Source organism: Ochotona princeps, chromosome 4, assembly GCF_030435755.1.
Source record: "Ochotona princeps isolate mOchPri1 chromosome 4, mOchPri1.hap1, whole genome shotgun sequence".
Lineage (NCBI taxonomy): Eukaryota > Metazoa > Chordata > Mammalia > Lagomorpha > Ochotonidae > Ochotona > Ochotona princeps.
Genome location: NC_080835.1, coordinates 51,988,726 through 52,014,752, shown reverse-complemented (window position 1 = coordinate 52,014,752; position 26,027 = coordinate 51,988,726). Strand labels below are relative to the sequence as shown.

The following is a 26,027-nucleotide window of genomic DNA, read 5'->3' as shown; positions in this document are numbered from 1 at the left end:
TTCCATATGGGTTCTAATTCTGGCAGCCTCGCTTCCCATCCAGCTCCCTGCCTGTGGCCTGGGTATTCAGTCGAGGACGGCCTAAAGCTTTGGGACCCTGCACCCGCATGGGAGACCCAGAGGAAGCTCCTGGCTACTGACTTCAGATTGGCTCAGCTCTAGCCATTGTGGCTGCTTGGAGAGTGAACCATCAGATGGAAGGTCTTCCTCTCTGTCTTTCCTCCTCTCTGTATATCTGACTTTGTAATAAAAATAAATAAATCATTAAAAAAAAAAGAACTATAGTGACTATGAACATGTCCTTGGCTGGAAGAATGATTACGTATCTGGCTCATCGCTAGCAAGTATCGGAGTTGGCAACTGACCAAGTACAACTGGCTTCAGTCAGTGAGAATCAGGAAGCAAAATGACCCCATTCACCCCCAATTAATTCACGTGACACATGGGGAGTGTTTGGTTTATTTAAACTGGTGACATGGAGAGGTCCTGAGAGCTGGGAGCCATGGAGTTGACCCAGCACACTTTGAGAAAGACTCAATTGAGCAGCAAGAGCAGTAGAAGGGCAAGACCAAGCAGAAGAGACCAGGTCCCTGGTAGTCCAGCCCCACTCATGGCCTCAGCATAGAACCTGGCCACCTCCTCATTGGGGTTGCCCTGCGCCGGGTCGAACCACATCTGGATGCAACGGCCACTCCCTCGGCTGTAGTTGCTGAGCTTGTAGGAGTGACTCCAGATTTGTTCACAGAGATCAGCAGGTGTAGGGAAGTAGAAGTGGAAAGGGTGGCAGGCAGCTCCCACTGGGCACTGGTTAAATCCTACAGGGAGGAAAGAAGACTTAGCCAACTGAGCCCAGAGGTCTCCTTGGTTCTCTCAATCCTGTCACCACACATATTCACATACCCATTCCTGCACCTCCAAACACCTGCCTCCCTGCCCCATCCCAGCCCTACCTGAGGTCCAATCCCAGCCCTTGTGCCAGTTGCTCTTGCAGGTGCTGGAGGTGCGACAGTCCTCCCACCAGCGCTGGCAGTCTTCTTTGCAGAGGGGCACATTCAGGATGCGCTCTTTGCGCCAGCTCTGATCCACCTGGAGGATTTCAATAGAGAAGAAGGACTCAGAAAAACCAACTGTGATAGGACCGACTTACATAGGTGTCTGGAAAGCTCCTTTTCTGGGCTAGGGATACCCAGAGGACACTTGCACCTGCTGGATCCAGGGCCCCAGATTCGGGGAGCACTCATAGAGACAGGTGTCCTGGATGAAGTGCCGCTTGCAGGCGGGCTCCATCTTGCCGCAGTGGTCCCAGTTGAATCTGTAGAGGTAGGATATGTCCTTGTGAGCCTCACTGCTGGTGTTGGCGGAGCAGCAGGAGTTCTTCCTCCAGGGACTGCACTGCACAGAGAAGACACAATGTTGAAGTTCACAGACAGCAGGTCTCCCTTCAGTTAGCACTGATTCCCCAGTCTAGTCATTCCTGGAAATAATTGCCTCAGGGGCCCTGTTGGGGGAGGAGACTCTCAAAAATTGGGAGCCCAGTAGATGCAATCAGGACACAATTTACTAGTTTAAATTGAAGTGCAGGACCTCACAGGCTAAGCCTCCACCTTTCCTTTAAGAGCCAGTTTGTGTAACAGTTGCTCCACTTTCTTTCCAACTACCTACTTATGGCCTGGGAAGCAGTGGAGGATGGCCCAAGTCCTTGGGACTCTGCACCCCTGTGGGAGACCCAGAAGAGGCTCAGCTCCAGCTCAGTTCCAGCTGGAGTGAACCAGCAGATGGAAGATCTTTCTGTCTCTCCTTCACTCTGTAAATTGAACCCCAATTCTTTTTTTTTTTTTAAGATTTATTTGTTTTTATTGCTAAGTTAGAGAGGAGGAGAGGGAGATCTGTCCACTGGTTCACTCCTCAAGTGATCACATCGGCTGGTGCTGCGCCCGATCCGAAGCCAGAAGCCAGGAACCTCCTCCAGATCTCCCACGTGGGTGCAGGGTCCCAAGGCATTGGGCTGTCCTTGACTGCTTTCCCAGGCCACAAGCAGGGAGCTGGATGGGAAGTGGAGCTGCCGGGATTAGAACCAGCACCCATATGATATCCTGGTGTGTTCAAGATGAGGTCTAGCCGTTAGGCCACCGCGCTGAGCCACCCAAACCCCAATTCTTATGTCCCTAAAGCAGAGGCAAGAAATCATAGCCTTCATCCCACTCCATCCCCACCTTAGCTCAGGTCCTGGCACTTCCTTTAGGATTAACCACTTCCAAGGAATTTACTAGATGGAAGGAGTTTTGCAATTGGCCCAGGGAAAGGCTCCAGCAATTAACATATAAATGGTGAATATTGGCTCACTGGGTCTTGCTTCAGGAGAATTCCTGCCCAGGGCAGAAAACAACTTTCCCCTGAATGTAGCTGCCAGCCAGGAACCCACAAAGCCATCTAAAACTTCCCTGAAGAACAGGGCATTGCTGATCAAGCAAAGAAAGGCCACACAGGCCACTGACCAACAGGAAAAGGCAAGCAGCTGAACATGTACTTCTCAATTCCAACTTTAGTCAGTAAGATCCTTCTCCCCAACCCTCAGGAGTCTGGGAGAACTAAGCAACAGCTGTCTGAGCCGCTTTTCCTGCACTTAGTACTTTCTTCCACCAACCAGGGCCAGTGATTGGCTCTCTGCCTGTCTGATGAGCAGACCCAAGTGTGGCAGGGGGAGTCCATAGCTACACTTAAAACTAGTCTTGAGCGCTTTTTCTGCAACAAAATCTTGCTCAAGAGACCAGTGCAGTGGTATAACAAGCTAATCCTCCGCCTGTGTCATCAGCATTCCATACAGGCACGATTCTAGTCCCAGCAGCTCCGATTATGATCCAACTCTCTGCTTATGGCCTGGGAAAGCAGCAGAGGATTTTCTAAGTCCTTAGGCCCCTGAATTAATGTGGGAGACTCAGAAGATGCTCCTGGCTCCTGGCTTTGAACCAGCTCAGCTCTGGATATTACAGCCATCTGGGGAATGAGCCAAGAAATGAAGATCTCTCTCTCTGCAATTCTGGTTTTCAAGTAAAATAGATAAATTTTTAAATAAAAAATCTTGTGAAGAACCTCAGTATCAAAATCCCAACCATTTGTTCATGGCTCATTGTTACTAAGAAACTGTATGAGCTTGTAGGCTAAATGGCCCATGTGACCTTTAGCAACCTATGTGACCTTTAGCACTGATGGGTTCAATTCTTAGGAATCAAGACCCACCTAAGTCTGGTTATCTCACTGGTGGCTCCAAGTAATTAAGTGGGTGCATGGGCTTTTCAGCCGAGATAGGTAGAGAATGTGTGCTATTTCCCCTCACCTTGCAGACTATTGTGAATTTCCCCTTTTCAAGCTATTGTGGACTGCCCCTATAAAAACACTTTGAATGTTCTGTTCCGGGAAACACTCCTGGTAAGGTTTGTTGGTGCCAGGCTAGCTGCCTGCTCTCAACCAAGAACCCAGGCTCGGATGTGCTGAGCTTCAATAAACCATCCTTGTGCACTTGGTTCAACTTCAGACTCCTGATGATTACTGGGGATCACAAAATCTGGGCACAACACTTGATGGAACTCCTACCTCCTACCAGGCACTACAATAGTGATGCATGCAATAATCGACTTTTTTTTTAACCAAGGAGCATTTTTTTTCCTTCCTTTCTATTTTTTAAAATATTTATTTATTTTTAATGTAAAGGCAGATCAGATTTATGGAAAGAAAGATCCTCCATCCATTAGTTTACTCACCAAAGGATTGCAATGGCTGAAGCTGAGCTGATCCAAAGCCAGGAGCCAGGAGCTTCTTTCCAGGTCTCCCACACAAGTGCAGGGTCACAAGGCCTTGCCCATCCTCTACTACTTTTCCAGGCCACAAGCAGGGAGTTGGATGGGAAGCGGAGCAACTGAGACAACTCAGCACCCATATGGGACCCTGACACATGCAAGGCGTGAATTTAGTCATTGAGCCATCATGCTGCCCTCTCCTTTACTTACTTTCTTTCAAGATTTATTTACGGGGCCAGAGTAGTGGCAGAGAAGGATGGTCCCCCGCACCAACTTCCCAAGAGGGTGCCAATTTGAGTCCCAGATGCTCCATTTCTGATCAATCTCCCTGCTGATGGCCTGAGAAAGCAGTGGAGGATGACCCAGAGCCTTAGGACCCTGCACCCGCATGGGAGACCCGGAAGAAGCTCCTGGCTGCTGGCTTCAGATTCGCTCAGTTGTGGCTGTTGCAGCTACTTGGGGAGTGAACCAGCAGATGCAAGATTAAAAAAAAAAAAAAAAGATTTATTTATTTTTTTATTGGAAAGGTGGATATGCAGAAGATCTTCCATCCGATGGTTCACTCCCCAAGCAGTTGCACAATCTGCCCAATCTGGCCAATCCGAAGCCAGGAGCAAGGAGCTCTTCCAGGTCTCCAATGTGGGTGCAGAGTCCCAAGGCTTTGGGCTATCTTTGACTGATTTCCCAGGACACAAGCAGGGATCTGGATGGAAAGCGGGGCAGTTGGGATTAGAACCGGCGACCATATGGGATCCCGGGGCATTCAAGGGGAGGACTTAAACCACTACGCTATCGTGCCAGGCCCAGCAGATGGAAGATCTTTCTGTCTCTCCCTCACTCTGTAAATCTGCCTTTCCAATAAAAATAAATCCTTAAAAAAAAGAACAAAAGCTAATTTCAAGTCAGTTATGTTAAAAAAAAAAAAAAAAAAAAACAAGTCAGTTATGTGAATAGCCAGGTTATACCACCAGCTGCTAATGTCAACTCAATGATCCCAAACAAAGGTAAATGGAGTTCTAATCATGACTACGAATGGAGTCAAACGCGCAAGAAATGCATGCATTGAAATGCAGGTTATAATTGACTCCTTGGCTTCTCCTTTACAGTGAGGGCATCTTAATGGTTTTAGTGCAACATATTTAGCTAGAATATTAACAGGGTGTCCCTAAACAAACTATTACAGGAAGGAAACCTCAAGTGCATCTGCGAGGGCAGCAGCCCAAGTTTTTGCCAGATGTACTGAAGTGAGGGTTCAGCACCTCCCCTCCTGGCTGTGAGAGACCCACCTCCCTGCTCTGGTCTGACCTGGCAGACAAGGTACCCGGTGAGAAAAGGGAACATCTTCCTCTCTTGGATCCCTGGAGGATTGCACTCAACTTCATTCCTGACATCAAAACCAGCCCCAGTGTGGGACTCCCCAGTCACCTTTACCGAGCTCCTCTCCGGACCTGCTTCCTTATTTGTGCAACACGCAAGCCTAACAACCCCTAAGGCGAGCTACTGGCATCATGCTGATGTTGGCACCAAGCTCTTGAGGACAAATAACCACCTGCCTTCACGCAAGACAGAGGTCTCCTCAGAGGTCTGCCCACGTCCACCATGGAATGGGCCTAGACCCTTCCTTCTCTTCCCAAACCAGCGCCGCACAGCCCCCAGACCACCCTCCCTACCAGCCCACCTGCTCATGTAACTTGTCCTCAGGGCTTGGCTTTTCCTTGTGGTGCTTGGCGTTCATGCAGACATTGAGGAGTTCGGTCTTGGCCTGGGCCACTCTCGGCTGGGCACCGCAGGCAGTCGCCCATACCAGCAGGAGCAACAGCAGTGTGATCCCGGCTCTGGCCATTGCAATCCCTGAAAAGACAGTTGTGGTCTGTGGTTTCAGGGGAAGCAGAGGTGGGGCTGCCAGTATGGGCCCGCCTCTGGAGGGTGGAGCTCAGAGGAACATCTGCCCTGCCCTCATCCCCTCAGTCTTCTCAACCCTAGAGCAGGATAAGATCAGACACCACCTGCCGGGGGACAGTCCAAGGAGCCTCACTGATGCTACTCTGGAATGAACTTTAGCTTGCCAGACAGAGCCAGGAGTTCAGCCCCAATCCACTATTCCAAACCTCTGGAGGCAAATATTTCAGAGATAAAATGTTTAGAAGGTTATAAAAGCTAACAAAAACTATTGTGATAAGATTTACATGCCTTGGGCCCGGCACTGTGGCCTAGCAGCTAAATAGCAGCTAAAAGTCCTTGCCTTGAACACGCTGGGGTCCTATATGGGCTCCGGTTCTAATTCCGGCAGCTCCACTTCCCATCCAGCTCCCTGCTTGTGGCCTGGGAAAGCAGTCGGGGATGGCCCAAAGCTTTGGAATCCTGCACCTGAGGGGTAGACCTGGAGGAAGTTCCTGGCTCCTGGCTACGGATCGGCACAGCACCGGCTGCTGCACTCACTTGGGAAGTGAATCATCGGATAGAAAACCTTCCTCTCTATATCTCCTCCTCTCCGTATATCTGAATTTGTAATAAAAATAAATAAATCTATATAAAAAAGATTTACATGTCTCCAACAACCAAGCATATATTCCGTAATGAAATACACTGGTCAGATAAATTAAAATTATATAGGAGGCGGGCCTGGCGGCGTGGCCTAGCAGCTAAAGTCCTCGCCTTGAAAGCCCCGGGATCCCATATGGGCGCCGGTTCTAATCCCGGCAGCTCTACTTCCCATCCAGCTCCCTGCTTGTGGCCTGGGAAAGCAGTTGAGGACAGCCCAAAGCTTTGGGACCCTGCACCTGTGTGGGAGACCCGGAAGAGGTTCCTGGTTCCTGGCTTCGGATTGGCGCAGCACCGGCCGTTGCGGCTCACTTGGGGAGTGAATCTTTGGACAGAAGATCTACCTCTCTGTCTCTCCTCCTCTCTGTATATCTGACTTTGTAATATAAATCTTTAAAAAAAATTATACAGGAGGCTAGTCTTGCAGTGCATCAGATTAAGCAGCCGCCTGTGAGGCTGGCATCTCATACGGAATCCTGGCTCCTGGCTTCGGACTGACTCAGTTCCAGCTGTTGTGGCCACTTGGGAAGTGAATCAACAGACGGAAGATCTTCCTTTCTGTATATCTGACTTTGCAATAAATAATAAACAAATAAATAAATCTCTTAAAAAGAGTGATAAAGATGAAAGAAAACAGCTGATCCAAGTTCCTAGAATTTTCCTATTTTGTGCTCTTCATGTGTTTAGAGATTCATTTATTTATTTGAAAGGCAGTGTCACACTGAGAGAGGGAAAAAGAAAAAGTGAGAGATCTTCCATCTGCTGGTTCACTCCCTAAAAATGGCTGCAATGGCCAGGGTTGGGACAAGCCAAAGCCAGGCTCCCTCTGGGACTTTGGGAATGTCACAGGACCCGGCACAGAGGGCACAGTGAGCTATGCATTCCTGGAGCCTAAGAGGTTGTAAAGTGCATTGCCACATAGCCAACAGCCCCCCGACCACCACAGCTCCTCCATGCCTCAACTGCAGACCCCAAGGTTTTGGGGGAATAGGTACCTCAGGTGCCTGGGTCCCCCTAGGATGTTCAGGATTGCTTTTCCACAACTCCTCCTCATCTCTCTCACTTGTTTTACCAGAGGCATTGCCCTCCCTACTGGCAAGCTTATCTTCCTTTCCCTGTCTCCATCTTGAGGCAAACCAGAGCAGGACGGTCTCCCAGGCCCACTCTGCCGCGTGGCCCTAGACATGTGTGCCACTGAATTCCCACCCAGCTCTCCTCCCAGCCTCATCGAGTCTCTCGGTTTCTTCCAGCTCCTCTCAGAGCCTCATCAGGCCTGGGTTGACCCAAGCCGTCTCTCCTTTCAGCTGAGGCTGGGGAAATCTGTGCTGGTGGGGGGGAGCACACCACGCCAGGTCATCCTTCCAGTTAAGCTACCTGAGTGCTAGCGGCTGAGGGCGTGAGCCGACGACCCTTCCGCGGGCCTGGGAATCCAGCCCTCGCTCATCTCGTGCTTGACCTTGGGAGAAGTAGTCAGGGCAGCTGGCGGGATCAGCTGCGCGGGAACCACAGCTCTGACGCTAGACGCACAAGAGCAGCCCTGCTTCAACCTTTGCCTTCTCACCCCTTTGCAATGCTGAGGTAGCCCACCCAGGCTGGGCTGGCCAGGGGGCTGCCAGTCTTTCTCTGGTGTGGCTGTTTGGAACCAGCACCCTCCCCTCTGCCTGGGACCCACAAGACCTTGGGAGCCCACTGTACTGCTTCCTAGCCTTCTTCCCCTTCACATCTGGGTACAGCTGTGACACACACCCTTCTTCACCCCCACCAACTTTGTCCCCTGCCCAGGAGTCTGAGAGCTCAGTTCTGGATGGAAGGACAGGAGCCTCGTGTTCTGGCTCGAGGGCAGACACTGACATGGAGTTGACTGGGCTTGGGCCCGCAGCCTCCAGGGCTTCAGGTAAACAGCCCATCCTCCCACTCCAGCAAATTCTTTACCACAAGCAGGGAATACCGGAGGCTGTGTGACCCTAGCAGGGCCAGGGAATGCATACCTGGGAGAGAAGGTGGCTGGAGGTCTGACTTCGGTTGCTGCTCGTGCCACACTTTTCCTTGCCTGCTTCCAGGTCACGGGTACAGTTTGGTGTCCTAGGTGACGGGCAGGGGTGCAGGTCGCCGGGACGGGGCCGGGAGTAGAGCCTGGGCTTGGACGAATGCCACACTGAGCAGTTAATTATTGCACGTAAGCGTCTGCCAGGCCTCCCAGTGGAAGAGGGCTAGACTATTTAATAGAGTGGGCCCAGGACCTGTCCCCGCCCCTTTCAACTCCCAACTCCCAATCCCTGCATCCTGTTTTCTTCCCTCCAGCAACTCAAGGCTGATAAAAATCTTGCAGCCTGATTTGCCAGGATTCTTTGGGCTAATCCCATCCAGTTCCAGTAGTCCTGTCCCATTACAAGGAGGAGCAGGAGACAAGGCCCCACTGAAGGTTGGGTAGGGCTAGGGTGCAGGCTGCCAGCCTCCCAACCCGCTACAAGCAGCTAGGGGCTCCACAGGCCTGACTCTGCCCATACCACCCCAGGCATCCTTCACCTCCAGCCCTGAGATCACAAATATCCTGAGTCTTCCCATTAGTCCCCCTCTCACCCGTTCACTCCAGGATCTTTTCCTGGTTTCCAGGGGTCTGAGCTGAGATGCCTTCCCACCCTAGCCACGGATAGAAGCCCTTTTGCTTGCTTACTTATTTATTTATTTATTTATTTATTTATTTAAATTGGAAAGGCAGATACACAGAGAAGGAGATACAAAGAGAAAGATCTTGCATCTGCTGATTCACTCCCCAAGTGGCCGCAGCAGCCAGAGCTGAGCTGGTCCGAAGCCAGGAACCATGTGGGTACAGGGTACCAAGACTTTGGGCTATCTCCATTGCTCTCCCAAACCACAAACAAGAAGCTGGATGGAAAGCGGAGCAGGCGGGACATGAATCTGCACCCATATGGGCTCCTGGCAGATACAAGGTGAGAAATTAGCCACTAGGCTATTGCGCTGGGCCCACCCCTCTTGTTCCTACGTTGAAGCCCATGCTCGTGGGAAGAGAGGAAAGAGTGGATTTGGGCAGGGGAAGTGTTAGGCCAAGCATAAGCAACTCCTGAAGGAGCTGCCTGCAACAAAGGACAAGGAAACTTATCACAAGCCAGGAACACCTGGTAACCTTAAAACACCAAGCAGTAGACCATGTCCCAGTGCTATCTGCCTCCCTGTAGCTACCACCAACAGAAGAGAGCTTCAATAGCCTCAATGCTCTCTTTGCCGAGGTCAGACACTCCCATCCAGAAATGTTTCAAATGCGGAGTCTGTGCAGAAGATCAACACCCACCATGATGACACATCATGGCCACAAGCATGAGCAAACTGAGGAGCTGCCACCTTCCCGCATCCCCCAACACCTAACATGTATAAAAGCCCAGCGCTGTGTACCCTGAGTGGCCACTTCCCTCACAGGGGTCACTCTGCCATGTAGAGATAGTTCCGGCTGTCTCTCACCGGGCAGCAGTCAGGTCAGACTCTGTCTCTCTCTCTCTCTGCACCCTCCCACCGTCTATCTCTCTGCTATCTCCTCCTCACAAGCCCAAGGCACAACTTCTCTGGCCCGCTCTCTGTACAGGACCAGTGACCCTCATGCAGGGACGCTGCCAGTAAAGCTTGCTTTGAGCTGAACAGTACTTTGTGTGACTGACTCTGAACCCGAACTCAAACCTTATACCCTGGTCTCAGAGACGGGCAAAAGTGTGCTAATTAGAAGGGGGAAAATGACAATGGAGTGACCCAGTAGAAGAGGCATCCAACAGTTCAAAATGAACTTCACCAACAAGGGGAAAACCCAATACCATGTGTCACCCATTACAGACTTTTTCCATTTTTTTGGTCTGTTTTCTATTTTATTTTTGCTTATTTTATTGTATTATTAAATGTCTTCCATTATCATGTGCCAAGTCCAAAGTATCTTTTTGGGGATTCATCACAAAGGACACTTAAAGACCCCAAAGGGTCCTAATGGAGGATACACCTGATGGTGGTTTTCAGAAGCCAGGGTTATATTAGAAGCTTGTTTCCTCTACTTTCCTTTATTAGGGGACTGAACTCTGCACTATATACATAGAACAGACCCAACAATTAAACAAGTGGAGCCTGAAGGCTGCTGGTGGGACTCAGATCTCTGACTCCAGCTACCATGTGCACTTGGTGAGCTGTAGCCGGACCCACCTGGGCTCCGGGGGCTACTACCCACCACCATCATTGGGCGGGGGATGGGATTGGGGAGGGGCACGACCTTGGGCCTTAGGGGTGAAACTTCCTGCAGCCTGCTGGATGGTGGTGGGTCTCAGGCCAGGGCGTCGCCATGCTCAGATCCCTGACTCCAGCTACGACGTGTACTTGGTGAGCTCTTCCCGGGACTGCCTGGAATCCAGGGGCAGCTCCCTTCGAGGTGAGATCAACAAAGCTAGAGGTCTCTGGGACTGGGCAGGCCACCTTCATTGGGCAGGGAATGAGATTCAGGAGGGGCACAACCTTGGGCCTGGCCACAAGCTCTGGGGTTTGGGTTCTTTGAATCACTGCTTAGGTAGCTCCATATTGAACCCACTGTGCTTCTGGAATGTGAGTCAATCCTAAAGATTCCCAACGACAGAGTAATTTTTCCTTTGAAGAACTTATAATTACTGAACAATGCTGACCAGTGAACACCAGCCCATGCAAAAGCTAAGACTCAGAGCTTGTCTAGTAGGATCATATCCTGTTACCTGACATGATGATGGATCAGGAAACGGGTCCTATTAGGCAGGGCCATGACAGTAACCAGCATGCCAGAGAACCATATCCGGGGGTAGATTCTGTGGGGGATGTGTGGGCCAAACCCTGTGGAAATTCTAGCCCCAATGGTTGGCTCAAGAGATGAAGGGGTGATAGACTAAGCTAGGTGTGACCAAGGAGCCTGCCATCAATCACAGGTAAAAGAACTGACAACAGTCTGGACTGGTCAAGGCAGTAGCACCCAAATGTGCATCCTAAACAGGGTGTGGGGTGGGCTGGGCTGCAACGTTCACCAGCTCATACAAGCTGAAATGGAAGATCAGACTATGCTGGACACTGGCCTAAAACCTACTGGCATGTATGAGAACTGGGTCTGGGAGGGGATCAAGTGGAAGAACTTGGGAAACTTCCCTGGCAAGTCATAGCTCCTGCTGGTGAACACATGGTCCAGACCTGGGGGTCAGACAAGCTGAGCAAAGTAGCTCCAATGGCTGGCTAATGTGTGGATTGATAATGGAATGGGGTGGAACGGGCAGGACTGAGCAAACCCTAGCCCATCAGTAAACTTAGAAACCAGGATGGAGCGCAGGTGATACCGAGCTAGGCTCTTGCACCTACTGCTCTGCGTGAGCCAGGGACGCTAAGACACAGTTTTTAAGGCAGGGATCAGGACAGGTAAGGGGCTATGCCAAGCTGAGTCAGCAACCACTGGCATGCACGTGATCTATGGCTGGGAATAGGTCCTGTTGGGGAGCTCAGGGGACACCCTAACTGGGTTGAAGTTCCCACCAAAGGGCATGTGGGCTGGAATGGGGGCTGCATTCTGATCAGGATATGGTTGTAATCTCACTTAGCACAAGTGTGGACTGGGACTGGATGCATCAAACCAGGTCAGACTCCAGCACCATCTGGTGCTCTGGAAGACCAGGGTAGATCTGGGATGGTCTAGGCTAGGTCTCAATCCCTACTGAACCATGTGTGAGCTGTATGTGGGTATGGACAAGCTGTGGCTGGGCTGAAACATCCAACAGCAAGAACCTGTTTGGGTTGAAGGCCAGTCAGGAAAAGCCACTGTTCCTGCTAGGACAGGAGGTGAACTGAGTAGTGCTGGCTAATGGACCCCCTGGTATGTGCGAAATCTGGCATTGGGAGAGGTTCTGATAGAGGAGCCTGGGCAACTCTCTCTGGCAGGACACAGACCCAGCTGGTAAGCGCAAGAAACATGATAGGAAACAGCCCAGAACAGGCCATGGAAAGTTTCCCACTGGCATAGATTTGGCATGGGTTGGGGGCAGACCAGGCTGAATCAGTTCACGTCATCCAGGCGAATCCGAGCACCAGAACAGAGTGTGGGTCGAGCCAGGTTTGGTTGCAACAATAAAACCAGTGCACAATATGGAATTCCAAGGTGAGGTTACCTGTACCGGATGTGACTGAAGCGCCCAACAGCATACATGAGAGCCAGGAAGGGAGGGGGCATAGCCGGCAGGGGAATAAGGGGGGAGAGGTTCCCCTGCTGGACGGCTGCTCCCACTGGAGAGCATGAGCTGGGATGGGGGCAGACCAGACTAGGCAGAGCTACAATACCTGTGTGCCTCATGTGGACTAGATCAGGAAAAAACCAGGCTGGGCTGGTTATTACTACTGGTGCAAACCAAAATTAGAGTGGGTGAGGGTTGTTTGGGCTTAGTCCAACATCAGCTGGCAGAAGCTGGCACTGGGGACTAATTCTGTCAAGGTAAACCACAGAACCACCTGGAGAGTGCATAATCCGGGAGTGAGAGAGGCCTGGGAGGGAAATAGTGGGCTCCTCCCTCTTGGGTTACCACTCCCCATGGGAGGGCACAAAAACTAGGACAGGGGCAGGGGTGGCTAGACAGAGAGACACCCAACAGCATCCGTGAGGGCTGGATAGTTGAGCTGGTAGGATGGAGCTAAGCTTTAATACCCATTGACATGTATGAGAGCCGAATGGGATGTGGGACAGACTGCACTAGTCTGCTGCACATGCTGGCAAACCAGGGTAGGGGGCGGGCCTGGTGGGGGTTATTGTGGGTCACCCAGACTAGGCTACAGCTCTCACTGGTTTATGTGAGGGTTGAGTGTGTGCTGGGCAGAACCAGGCTGGACTGCAACGCCCATTGGTTCCAATGGAAGACAGGGCTGGAAACAGAACCAACCCAGCAATTGCAATAACCACCTGATCGAGCCGATAGACTGTGCCGGGCACTGTACCTGCTAGTACACACAAGAATCTGGTCTGGGAACACGTCAGACAAAGTTTCTTTGGGGATCTCCCCAATCAAACTGCCGGACTCAGAACCCTAACCATGAAAAGACAGAGGACAGAACAAGTCAATCCACCACCTCAGCCATATGTTGGCAGTGAAAAACTGGGCAAACGGAGACTCTAAGATGGTCTATGTCAATCAGTGAATTCTTCAACGACCTCACCATGCTTGGAGTGGTGAGATTGGCAGCAATTCCTAACTGTTGAACTATCAAAACCACTTGAGCAAGAATCTCGGAGCATGCCCCACATCAGGGACCTGGCATGGGTGGGAGACTGGGTGTGGCTTCTCCCTTAAAATCCCCCTTTACCTCAGATACATGAAGGAAATAATATGGAAATAATGGTCTTAACCATTTTCCTGTAGCCCTTGAACCTTTTTACCCTAATTAACTATGTAAAGATTGTCAAAAATATAATAAAAAATGGAAAAAGTTAAAAAAGGAAAACAGTGACATAAGTGTTGAGACTTACTCAGCTGTCATGGAGCTTCTGAGCTTCCCTGTCTGCCTTTTGAAGCTCCTGGAGTCTGTCCATGCCACAGCCTGTCTCTTTGTGTATAGGCAGCAGTAGGGGTCCTGACAGGGAACAGAGAAGGGTGCCCTAAGAAGGAAAACTGACCTCTGCCCTGCATCTTGAGTTCAGGTTTAAGCTCAGACCCACCAGGCTCTGTCAGGAGCCTTCCCTCCTGCACTTCCCCTTCTTGGTGGCAGCCACATCCTTGGCTCTGACCATGCCAGTCCTGCCATTGCCAAGGCCATCACCCTTCCACCTGAGCACACCTTGTCCCCTGCCAGGCCACCATTTCCTCCTTTGTTTTCCTGGAAAACTCTTACTTATCAGCCAAGGCCAAAGTCAACGGCCCCTTTACTGAGAAATCTTCCTGGCGTATCTGATTTGTTTCAACCGGTTCAAGAATTCATGGAGGCGGGGAGGGGAGGCTGGCCTGTGTGTGCCTGCTGGCTGCATCATGGCTACACGGGCTCTCTGTGCTCTTCTACCTTGTCCTGGAGTGCCAATCAAGGCTGGGAAAGGTACATCTCTTCCTCCCCTGAATTCCTACCTGTCCTTCTGAGTCAATTTCCTCATTTACATAAGCAGAGACCACCTTGCGTCAGGCCCCTAACCAGCCATCGCTGAGAACATGTTCCCTGACGTGTGAGGAACACATCTGGTCCATCGTGGGGACTAGCTACTCAGTCCTCCAGCTCTGTAGATTGATAGATTCTTAGATCTCTCTCCAGCCTCCATCACACCCCGTAGTTGATTTTTCCAACCTCCACCCCTCCTAATTTCTCCCCGATCAGGATCATCCCTCACCCAACCCTTACTCCACTCTAGCCTTATACAGCCAGTGCAACTTGTCCTCAGGTTCTGACTTTGTCTAGTGGGGCTTGATGACCATGCAGACAGTGAGGAAGTCGGTCCTGGTTTGGGAACCCTAGGCAGGGGTTGAACAGTTGTAACATCTGCTAGGCCACACCCACCTGTTTCACAGCCGGGAGGGGATAGGGCAGCAACCTATCAACCTATCCAACCACTCATGGCCTAGATTCCTGTCCCCTCCCCCCAAAGCCTATAGCTGTTCTCCCCACCAGCATACTCCACCAAGCAGCAAAACTCAGGGATGTGGGTAGATGGGGTGAAAGGGAGCTGTGTCCCAGGCCTGTGGCCCTTCCACAGAACTTCAGAACCAGGCCTTGCCACTCACTTGCTCAGTGACATCAGCAGCAGCCTTCACCCCTCCTGACCACCCTTTCTGGTTTATGTCATGTGAATGGTGTATTTTGAAATAATGTTTTCTTTTATTTAAAGATTTATTTTTTGATTTTTATTACAAAGTCAGATATACAGAGAGGAGAGGAGACAGAGAGGAAGATCTTCCATCCGATGTTTCACTCCCCAAATGACCGCAACGGCCGGTGCTATGCTGATCTGAAGCCAGGAGCCAGGAACTTCTTCCAGGTCTCCCACGCGGGTGCAGGATCCCAAGGCTTTGGGCTGTCCTCGACTGCTTTCCCAGACCACAAGCAAGGAGCTGGATGGGAAGTGGAGCTGCCAGGATTAGAACCGGCACCCATATGGGATCCTGGCGTGTTCAAGGTGAGGACTTTAGCCGCTAGGCCACAGCGCTGGGCCTGAAATAATGTTACTTATAATCTGCAAAAGTAGTCAGGGGAAGTTCTTGTACGCATTCCTTCTTTTTATTTTTTTTAAGATTTATTTCTTTTTATTGGAAGGGCAGATTTACAGAGAGAAGAGACAGAGAAATCTTCCATCCAATAGCTCACTCTCCAAGTGGCCGCAACAGCCACAGCTAAGCTGATCTGAAGCCGGAAACCAGGAGTTTCTTCTAGATCTCCCACATGGGTACAGAGTCCCAAAACCCTGGGCCATACTCCACTGCTTTCCCAGGCCATCAGCAGGATGCTGGATCAGAAGTGGAGCTCCAGCATTCAATGGCAAAGGCCAAGACTGGGGACGGGCTATGCCGAGCTTTGTCAGAGCAACCACCGGCAAGTGCAAGATCTGTGACTGAGAATAGGCCGACAAGTGCTGGGACTGGGGGCAAATCCTGTCAAGCTAGACTACAGAACCATCTGGGGAGTGCAAGATCCTAGAGTGGAAGTGGGTTCAGTAGGGTAACTGTTGGCATCTCCCTGATGAGTTGCAACTCCCCCTGGTGAGCATGAGAACCAGGGCTGGGGGCAGGACTAGCTAAACAGGTGGTGATATCCACCGGCATGAATGTGGACTAGATAGTGGTGTTGGATGGGTTGAGCTAGGCTTCAACATCCATTGACGTGTAGGAGAGCTGAATGTGAAGTGGGACAGACTGCACCAGTCTATTGCATATACTGGCAAGCACAGGAATCAGGACTGGGGGTGGGCCTGGTGGGAGTTATTGGGAGTCGCTCCAACTAGCCTGCAGTTCCTGCTGATGTGCATGAGGGCCGAGTGTGTGGTGGGCAGGGTTGTGCTGGGCCACAGCATCCATTGCTTAATAATGTAAGAGATGGGGCTGGAGACAGAACTGACGCAGCAATTGCAACTACCAGTGTGCGTGTAGGCTGATATGGGTGATAGACAGAGCCAGACCCAATTCTGGGCAAGCCCACACACGAGTCAAGTCTGGATCATGTCAGATGAGGTTTCTTTAGGGATCCCCCTAACTGAACCACTGGACTCAGAACTCCAACTACAGGGACCTGGGATTACATCAGGAGGCCATTTCCTATCCTTGGGTACTGAGGCAGTTGGGAGGCTGGGTGTAGCTTCTCTCTTTATCTCCCTTCTTCCCCCAGATACAAGAAGAAAAAGAAAATTTGGAAATAATGGTCTCACCCACTTTCCCCTAATCCTCAACTCTTCCCACTTTAATCAACTATGTAAACTCCATCAAAAATAATTTTTTTAAATAAAAGAAAAAAATCAGGAAAGGAAAGAGGGAAAAAAACGAAAAAGTGGAGCTACCTGGACACAAATTGGTGCACACACAGGATATTGTTGTCAAAGAGTGGAGGATTAGCCTGTTGAGCCACAGTGCCAACTCTTCCTGTAGCTTTCCATAAAATTTATCCAGATGTGAGCATCTTACATAGCCAAAGCCCAATAATAATAATTTAAAAAATGAACACCAATGTAATACCACTAACTGACCTACATTTTGTCCATTTGCACCAGTGTATTTTCCTAGTCCAAGGGCCAAAACACGATTCCAGATAACACTTAGTTGTCATGCCTGATCTGTGCCCGCTTTTTAATCTATCTTATGCCCTTGGCACTTTTGGAGAACTAGTCATTTTCACAGAGCATCCCTCAGTTCGGGTTTGTCTGGCATCATAATGAGATTGAGACTATTTGTCTATAAAACTCTGAGAGGTGGGCTGTCCTTTCTCAGTGGATCGTGCCAAGGGGTCCATGATGTTACTACGTCTCATCACTGGTGACCAGTTGGTTATGGTGGCTTCCTTACCAAGTAATGACTAGTTTTCTCTTTGTGGGAAATTTCCAAGTATCGTGTGGGAAGACACTTGGAGAGCATACAAGTATCCTCCTATTTTTAGACACTTACATTACAGTCCATTCTCGCTGTCTGAGCTGTCCCCAGGCCTGCCTGGGCTTCGAGGGCTGCTCCCTTTCAGGCAAGATACGGTGTGAGGTGCTCGCTGGTTTAGAATATAGCCCCCTCTCTTTGGACCCTGGGAATGCAATGGCCCGGTGCCGTCTTGGCCTAGCAGCTAAAGCGCTCGCCTTGAATGCACCAGGATCCCATATGGTCGCCAGTTCTGATCCCGGCAGCTCCACTTCCCATCCAGCTCCCTGCTTGTGGCCTGGGAAAGCAGTCGAGGATGGCCCAATGCTTTGGGACCCTGCTTTGGTTCTGGGCTTCAGATCGGCATAGAACTGGCTGTTGCACTCACTTGGGTGCACTCACTTGGGGAGTGAATCATCAGATGGAAGATCTTCCTCTCTGTCTCTCCTCCTCTCTGTATATCTGACTTTGTAATAATAATAATAATATTTTAAAAAGTGAATTTGGGCTTGGTACAATGGCTCAATTGGTTAAATTCTCCCCCTGCAAGCTCTGGGATCCCACATAGACACCAATTTGTGTTCTGGGTGTTCCACTTCCCATCCAGCTTCTTGCTTGTGACCTGGGAAAGCAGTTGAGGATGGCCCAAAGCCTTGAGACCCTGTGCCTGTGTGGGAGACCTGGAAAAGCTTTGGACAGCTCAGCTCCAGCCATTATAGCCAATCTATAAAATTTTTTTTATCAGAAATGCAGATCTACAGAGAGAGAGAGAGAGAGAGAGAGAGATCTTCCAGCTGCTAGTTCACTCCCCAAATGGCTGCAATAGCCAGACCTGAGCAATCTGAAGCCAGGAGCCTGGAGCTCCTTCTGGGTCTCCCACTGTGTGCAAAGTCCCAAGTTTTGGGCCATCCTCCGCTGCTATACCAGGTTATAAGCAGGGAGCTTGATGGGAAACAGAGCAGCCAGGACATGAACTGGTGCCCATATGGGATGCTGACACCAAAGGGTGGAGATTTAGCCAGTTAAGCCGTTACACCAGGACCATAAATGAATCTTTTTTTTTTTTTTAAGATTTATTTTATTTTCATTACAAAGTCAGATATACTGAGAGGAGGAGAGATAGAGAGGAAGTGGAGCTGCCGGGATTAGAACCAGCGGCCATATGAGATCAAGGCAAGGACCTTAGCCACCAGGCCACACTGCCGAGCCCCATAAATGAATCTTAAAAAAAAAAAAAAAAAAAATCTGAGTTTTAGGGGCCGGCACCATGGTGTAGCAGATGATAGTTCAAGCACTTTGGGTTCGACCACCAATGTGGGAGACCCTGATGGAGTCCTTGACCCCAAGTTTTGACCTGAGGTAGTCGTAGTTCTTATGTTTGTTCTCAAACAAATAAAAATAAGTAGGATCTGGAGCGGTAGCCTAGGGGCTAAAGTCCTCGCTTTGCATGAATTGGGATCCCATATTGGAGCCAGTTCTAATACTGGCTGCCCCACTTCCCATCCAGCTCCCTGTTTGTGGCCTGGGAAAGCAGTGAAGGACGGCCCAAAGCCTTGGGACCCTGCACCCGCGTGGAACACCCAGAGGAGGCTCCTGCCTCCTGGCTTCAAATCGGTTCAGCTCCGGATGTTGGGACCGCTTGGGCAGTGAACCAAATAAATAAAATCTTTAAAAATATATTTTTTATTTTATTGAAAAGGTAAATCAGATTTATGGAGAGAGAGACAGAAAGAAAGATCTTCCATTCACTGGTTCACTCCCCAAGTGGTTGCAACAGCTGAGGCATTGCCTATCCAATGCCAGGAGTCTCTTCCAGGTATCTCACACAGGTGCAGGCTCACAAGGCTTTGGACCATCCACCATAGCTTTCCCAAGTCCCAAACAGAGAGCTGGATGGGAAGCAGGGCAGCTGGAACACAAACTGATGCCCAGCTGGGATCCCAGCAGTTGCAGGTGAGAACTTTTTTTTGTAAAGATCTATTTATTTTTATTGGAAAGTCAGATTTACAGAGAGGAGGAGAGAGAGAAAGATCTTCCATCTGCTGGTTCACTCCCCAAGTGGCCTCAACAACCAGAGCTGAGCCGATCCAAAGCCAGGAGCCACGAGCTTCCTTCGGGTCTCCCACACAGGTGCAGGGTCCCAAGGCTTTGAGCCGTCCCCCACTGCTTTTCCAGGCCACAGGCAGGTTGCTGGATGGGAAGTGGAGCTGCCCGGATTAGAACTGGCCCCCATATGGAATCCCAGAGTTTGCAAGGTGAGGACTTTATCCACTAGGCTACTCCTCCAGGCCTGCAAGGTGAGGATTTAACCATTGAGCCCTCTTGCTGGGTCAGAAAATATTCTTTTTAAACTATATTTACTTCAGAGCCTGGTGCGCCGCCATGATCATCCCCGTGCGCTGCTTCATGTGCGGCAAGATCGTGGGCAACAAGTGGGAGGCCTACCTGGGGCTATTGCAGGCCTAGTACACCGAGGGGGACGCCCTGGATGCCCTGTACCTGAAGCGCTACTGCTGCCGCTGCACGCTGCTGTCCCATGTGGATCTGATCAAGACACTGCTCAACTATGCACCCTTGGAGAAGTGACCACCTGCCTCGTCCCCTGCTGTGCAGCCCGACCATGTCCATCCATGTCCTGCCTGGGGCTCTCCTCGTGGCAGGGTGGAGGGACACTGGTCCCCATGGACAGCGAGTCCCCTGAGTCATATGCTACCCAATGAAGTATTCGTAGAAAAAAATATACATTTACTTACTCATTTATAAGGTAAAATTACACAGAGAAAAGGAGAGACAAACCAGGCAGGCAAGGGAGATAAGAAACAGAGACAGAGATATTTTCCTATGCACTGGTTCACTTCCCAAATAACTTCAACAACTGGGACTGGGTGAGGTTAAAGTTAGGAGCCTGGAACTCCATCCTGGTCTCCCTAATGGTTGGCAGGGACCCTAATACTTGAACCATCTTCCACTGCTTTCACAGGCACATTTGTAGGTGATGGCTACCACAGTGGCCGGAGAAGGGTGGAGTTTACCTCCAAAACTGGAATGGATGGCGGAATTCTGGTGTGCCCCTAAGGCTGTGAGACCATCGCTGCACCAATGAGGGACACAGACCCATATCCGCCCACCACTAAGGGCTGAGGCGACTCCTGTCTAGGCTTCCGTGTCAGGAGAGTTTAAAGGGGCCCCATTCCCTGTCTCTTCCATGCTCTTCCTCTGCAGCTCACTCCTTCACATCTGTCTGTCTTTCTGCTGCATGGGGAAGGGAAGCCCATGAAATACAGGCCATCTAAATTCTTTTCATATATTTGGCTGAGTTATTCTTTCCCTGGTGGTCGGCAAATCTAACAGTAGGGAGCTGGATTGAAAACAGGGGAGCTGGGACTCAGTGCTCTGAAAAGGAATGGGCCGGGCCCGGCGGCGTGGCCTAGCGGCTAAAGTCCTCGCCTTGAACGCCCCGGGATCCCATATGGGCGCCAGTTCTAATCCCGGAAGCTCCACTTCCCATCCAGCTCCCTGCTTGTGGCCTGGGAAAGCAGTCGAGGACGGCCCAATGCATTGGGACCCTGCACCCGTGTGGGAGACCTGGAAGAGGTTCCTGGTTCCTGGTTCCCGGCTTCGGATCGGCGCGCATCGGCCCGTTGCGGCTCACTTGGGGAGTGAATCATCGGACGGAAGATCTTCCTCTCTGTCTCTCCTCCTCTGTGTATATCTGGCTGTAATAAAATGAATAAATCTTTAAAAAAAAAAAAAAAGGAATGGGCCGCATCGCGACTGGCAGCTGACTCACAGTGCCACCAGGCCAGGTCCATGTTCTCTGCTTTTTAAGGAGCTGTGAAAACAGAAGGGTCCACCTTAGAAATCAGGTTTAATCATGTCTACAAAGCCCATTCCCATGTACAATCACATAATCACAGGTGCTAAGATTAGCACCTATCTTGGGGGTTAGAGGACACTTTTATTCTGCCTATCACCCCTGTGTGATGGTGAGGATTTGCATGTTGTTTGTGTCTCTTCAGCCTTTGCCTCCAGCACAAACAACCTGTTCTGACTTTCTATTTTTGCTGTGGCCAGAGTGAGGAACCCTGGGCTGGGGTAAGCAAATGTTATGCAAAACAGTGTGTGAATTGTCAGGGTCCTCCAGACAAACAGAACCCAGAGAGGGGATTTACAGACAGGCTCACATCATTGCAGGGGTAGGGGAGGCCCATGTCAGCCAGCCGTCTGCAAGCTGAAGAGCCACAGAAGCCCGCCGCAGGACTCCATCCAATAGGCTGCAACCTTGTGAACCAGTGAGGGTCAAGACAGCCCTCAGTCTAAGGCCCAGGACCCAAGAGCCCCTGGGGTGGTTGCTGGGGTGAGTCCTGGCAACTAAAGACTGGGAAAGCTGGAGCATGCCATTTAGGGTGCTATGGGCAGCAAAAACATGTAGCAGGAACAGCAGGGATTGAGAGAGAGAGAGAGAAAGAGAGAGAGAGAGGATTTTCCCTCTTCTGCTTTCCTGCTCCATCAGGGCTCTCAGCCGATTGGATGGTGCTGCCCACAGTGAGGGCAGATCGTCCCCACTCAGGTCACTGACTCACACAGTCTCCTCCGGAAACAGCTTCGCAGACACACCCAGCAGTAATGATTTACCAGTCCTGCGGGCAGCCCACAATTCAGATCTGCTCCTGGCTTGGCACCCCTCCTAGGCTGGCCTTCTAGGACCCTGGGAGAGAGCCCATAAAGCTCCCCACTTCCAACTCATGTAGCCATCCTAGACTGACAGGTCTGGAGAGGCCCCTGTGACAGACAATAAATGAGGTGTGTCACAGGCCTGAGGTAGGAGGATCCTTGTTACTCAAGCTGTGGAAGAATCCCTCTGCAAACCTGCCCTAAAGGGCATCACCCACTGCCAGCAGCATCTCCTGCACACACACTCCCCGAGGAGGCTCCTTCCACCGGAAGTCCTCTTTCTTCCTTCTGGCTGACTCTCTGACTGAATCATTCCAGAAGCGTCTGCTACTCCAAGAGGTCTTTCTCAAGATCTCCTGGCTATCCTTCTGCAAGTGACCGGCTGCTGTCTCCTGGCCCTGTTTCCTCCCAGCCCTCATTGCCACACAGTGGGCCAGCAGTGTCCTGTACTGGGCACACAACACCTCTTTCACACCTCTGTGCTTTGGCAACATGATGTCCCTTCTTGCCTAGAATGTTCTTTCCTGACTCCTCCTCCTGTAAGCCCTCCTATCCCGCACTTCCTCTGAGAAGCCCAGCCTTCCCATGCCTCTCACATGCCCCCCTTGCCTTCTCCGTGTTCTGACTCTCCTCTTTCCAGAATCTCTCCAACCTTCACCACAGGAACTAATGAGCGCCAACCCAGTCAATTCCCTCAGACAGAAGGAGGCAAATCCATATAATACAAAATATCTACTGAGTGCCTAGTACTAGGCCAGGTAGTGTGCTTGGTATTTGGGACACAGAGAGGCCTGTCCTTCAGGGCCTCCTGATGTGCTTTAGGCCTCTGCCCTCAGACTGGGGACTTCCAGATGAGAAGGACTCAGATCTGAGCCCTCTGTAGGTCCCCCTCGCCACATGCAGGCTTCCCCATAGAAACGCTTTGTGCACAAAGGTAAAATGGACATTGCCGAGGTCTCAGCCTCAGCTTGGATTGGTCACTTCTTTTTTTTTTTTTAGCTTCAGGTTCCTCATCTGCCACTTCAAGGCAAGATTTTCAGGGCTAGGGCAAAGAGAAGAGGAAGTGAGGAGGGGCTGGAGCTGTGGTCCAGCATATGAAGTCACGGCCTGTGGTGCCGGCATCCCAAAGAACTCTGATAGTCCTAGTAGCTCTATTTCCTTTAATTTTTTAAAACATTTATTTATTTATTTATATTGGAAAGGCATATTTACAGAGAGAAGGAAAGAGAAAGATCTTCCATCTGCTGGTTCACTCCCCAAGTGGCCACAACAGCCAGAGCTGAGCTGATTTGAAGCCAGGAGCCATGAGTCTGTCCCAAGCCAGGAACAAACCAGTTCCTATATGGGATCCTCATGCCTGCAAGGCAAGGATTTAGCTACTGAGCCATCATGCCAAACCTAGTAGTTCCACTTTCAATCCAGCTCACAGGTAATGTACCTGGGAAAACAGTGGAGGATTGCCCAAGTCCTTGGGCCCCTGCACCAACATGGAGGACCTGAGAGAAGTTCCTGACTCCAGATCAGCCCTGTTCTGGCCTTTGTGGCTATCTGGGAAGTGAAGCAGTGGATGAAAAGCCTGTCTCTCTCTGTCTTCCCATCTCTCACTCTCTTTTTCTTTCTCTTGCTGTCTCTCCCTCTCTATCTCTGTAACTCTACTTTTCAAATAAACAAATAAATAAATCTTTTTTTTAAGAAGGGCCCGGCGCAGTAGCAGCTAAGTTTTAATCCCAGCAGCCCCACTTCCCATCCAGCTCCCTGCTTGTGGCCTGGGAAAGCAGTCAAGGATGGCCCAAAGCCTTGGGACCCTACACCTGCATGGGAGACCTGGAAGAAGCTCCTAGTTCCTGGCTTCAGATTGGCTCAGCTCTGACTGTTGCAGCCACCTGGGGAGTGAATCATGAGACAGAAGATCTTCCTCTCTGTCTCTCTTCCTCTCTGTATATCTGACTTTGCAATAAAAATAAATAAATCTAAATTTTTTTTTTAATTTTTATTGGAAACTCATACATACAGAGAGGAGGAGAGACTTAGAGGAAGATCTTCTGTCTCATGATTCATTCCCCAAGTGACCGCAACAGCCGGTGCTGGACCAATCTGAAGCCAGGAGCCACGAATCTCTTCCAGGTCTCCCACAAGGGTGCAGGGTCCCAAAGCTTTGGGCCGTCCTCAACTGCTTTTCCAGGCCACAAGCAGGGAGCTGGATGGGAAGTGGAGCTGCTGGAATTAGAACTGGCGCCCATATGAGATCCCGGGGCATTCAAGGTGAGGACTTTAGCTGCTAGGCCATGCCGCAGGGCCCAAAAATAAAATCAGAAGAAAAATAAAATAAAAATAATAAGAAGAAGTAATGAGTGTGAAAGAAAGCCTTTTGGAAACTAAGCATCCCTCCCTAGGCATGAACAATGATGATTGGAACAGTGTCCTGTGGGCCCTCCTCCTCCAGGTCAGAGCAGATCACTGGCATCCAGTTTACACCATGCAGCTCTGGCCCTACCTGGATCCTGGACTGTTCTAAGCAAGATGGTACAGGTTTCCATCACCAGCCTGCGGGTTTGCAATTTATTTCTGGCTGTTGGGAAATCCCCATCCTTCCCCTACTTTTAGTTCTCAGGCCCTAGTTTGTGTAAAACCTACAGGAGGAACAAGTAAAAAAAAAATTCCTGCACAGGGCCCAGCATGGTGGCCTAGTGGTTAAAATCCTCTCCTTGCACACATCGGAATCCCACATGAATGCCAGTTCTAATCCCGGCTGCTCCACTTCACTTCCAGCCCCCTGCTTGCAGACTAGGAAAGCAGTCGAGGACAGCTCAAAGCCTTGGGATCCTGCACTCATGTGGAAGACCTAGAAACACCTCCGGGCTCCTGGCTTCAGATCAGCTCAGCTCCAGCCGTTGCGGCCATTTGGGGAGTAAACCAGCAGATGGAAGATCTCCATCCCTCTTTCTCGTTGTAAATAAGCATTTCCAATAAAAATAAAATAAACCCAATTTCAGAGGAATTGGAAGACTGGGGATAGGAAGTTTCTACCTGGGGTTGCTAGCAGGTGAGCAGCCATAGGACCACAGCAATACCCAGGATGTCTGACTCCCCATCCCATCCACTACATGCCAGTGCCACAAAAGCCCTTCCCCTTTAATAGTCAGTCTGGCCACTCCTCCATCCCAACATTTACCTATCCAAGTCGACTCTTATGTTCTCTAAATGGATAATCTGCTTGCAGCTCCATGCCCTTGCTGTAATACATCTCTTTGCATTCCTTTCTCCCACTTGTCTACTGGTAAGCTTAACTCCTACTCATCTCTCAAGGCCCACTCAAATGTTTCCTTAACTGGAACAAAAGGGTAAATTCAATTTGTCCACAACCCATTCAGCTCTCCCTCCTCTGTGTTTTCAAAACATTTTCTACATACCTGAGTTCTAACACCACCCTCTTCTGCAATTGTCTCAGTCCTCACTAGACAGCATTTCACTCTGGAGCAGGGTTAGTTCCTCTACACCAATCTGTTCCAGGACCTATCAAGGTGCCTGGCATTCTGCACGTAAGTAACAAACATCATAAGATAAGCAGAAATCATGGCTTGCTAGATCTGGCTGAGGAATTTAGAAATTCTAAGATATTGAGGAAGTTTCCACAGGCCAAAGATGTCAGGTAGGAAGGGAGGGAAAAAGTGCCTGAGGTAGAGATTCTTGCCAGAAGCACAGGAGGCTGATGGAGACAAGATTGAAAAGGGGGAGATTAGAGGTGATGGGACACAGCAGGCAATCAGTCTGCCCTCAGTCTGCAGACAGCCCGCTGGGGACACAGACAGAAACACAGTTTCGGCAGAGGCGGGCTGTGCTGTATCACTTTCTCCTTGCTGATACCATCTCCTTACTTGGTCTTCTACTTACCTTTTTTGGCCTTCTTTCTCTATCTAGCTTGCTGCTTCCAGTTTCCTCAAACTCTTTA

At 50.3% G+C, this 26,027-nt stretch overlaps 1 protein-coding gene and 1 pseudogene across 3 annotated transcripts; one reads left to right on the top strand and one right to left on the bottom strand.

Moving 5' to 3' along the window:
* Positions 1-441: 441 nt before the first annotated feature.
* On the bottom strand, positions 442-25,363 carry FOLR1 (folate receptor alpha). Of its 3 annotated transcripts, none has more exons than XM_058663530.1 (7): positions 25,251-25,363; positions 8,324-8,473; positions 5,473-5,645; positions 5,081-5,152; positions 1,204-1,392; positions 951-1,086; positions 442-815 (listed from the first exon to the last, which is right to left on the bottom strand). In XM_058663530.1, exons 3-7 carry the CDS (start codon positions 5,635-5,637, stop codon positions 535-537), a joined length of 843 nt encoding a protein of 280 aa, XP_058519513.1. In that variant the 5' UTR covers positions 5,638-5,645; positions 8,324-8,473; positions 25,251-25,363; the 3' UTR covers positions 442-534. The 3 variants fall into 3 exon arrangements, with proteins under 3 accessions (XP_058519513.1, XP_058519514.1, XP_004589982.1); XM_058663531.1 differs by having other exon boundaries at positions 8,324-8,468; positions 25,251-25,287; XM_004589925.4 differs by lacking the exon at positions 5,081-5,152.
* Positions 19,773-20,121, top strand: LOC101521082 (DNA-directed RNA polymerases I, II, and III subunit RPABC5-like; annotated as a pseudogene).
* Positions 25,364-26,027: the final 664 nt, after the last annotated feature.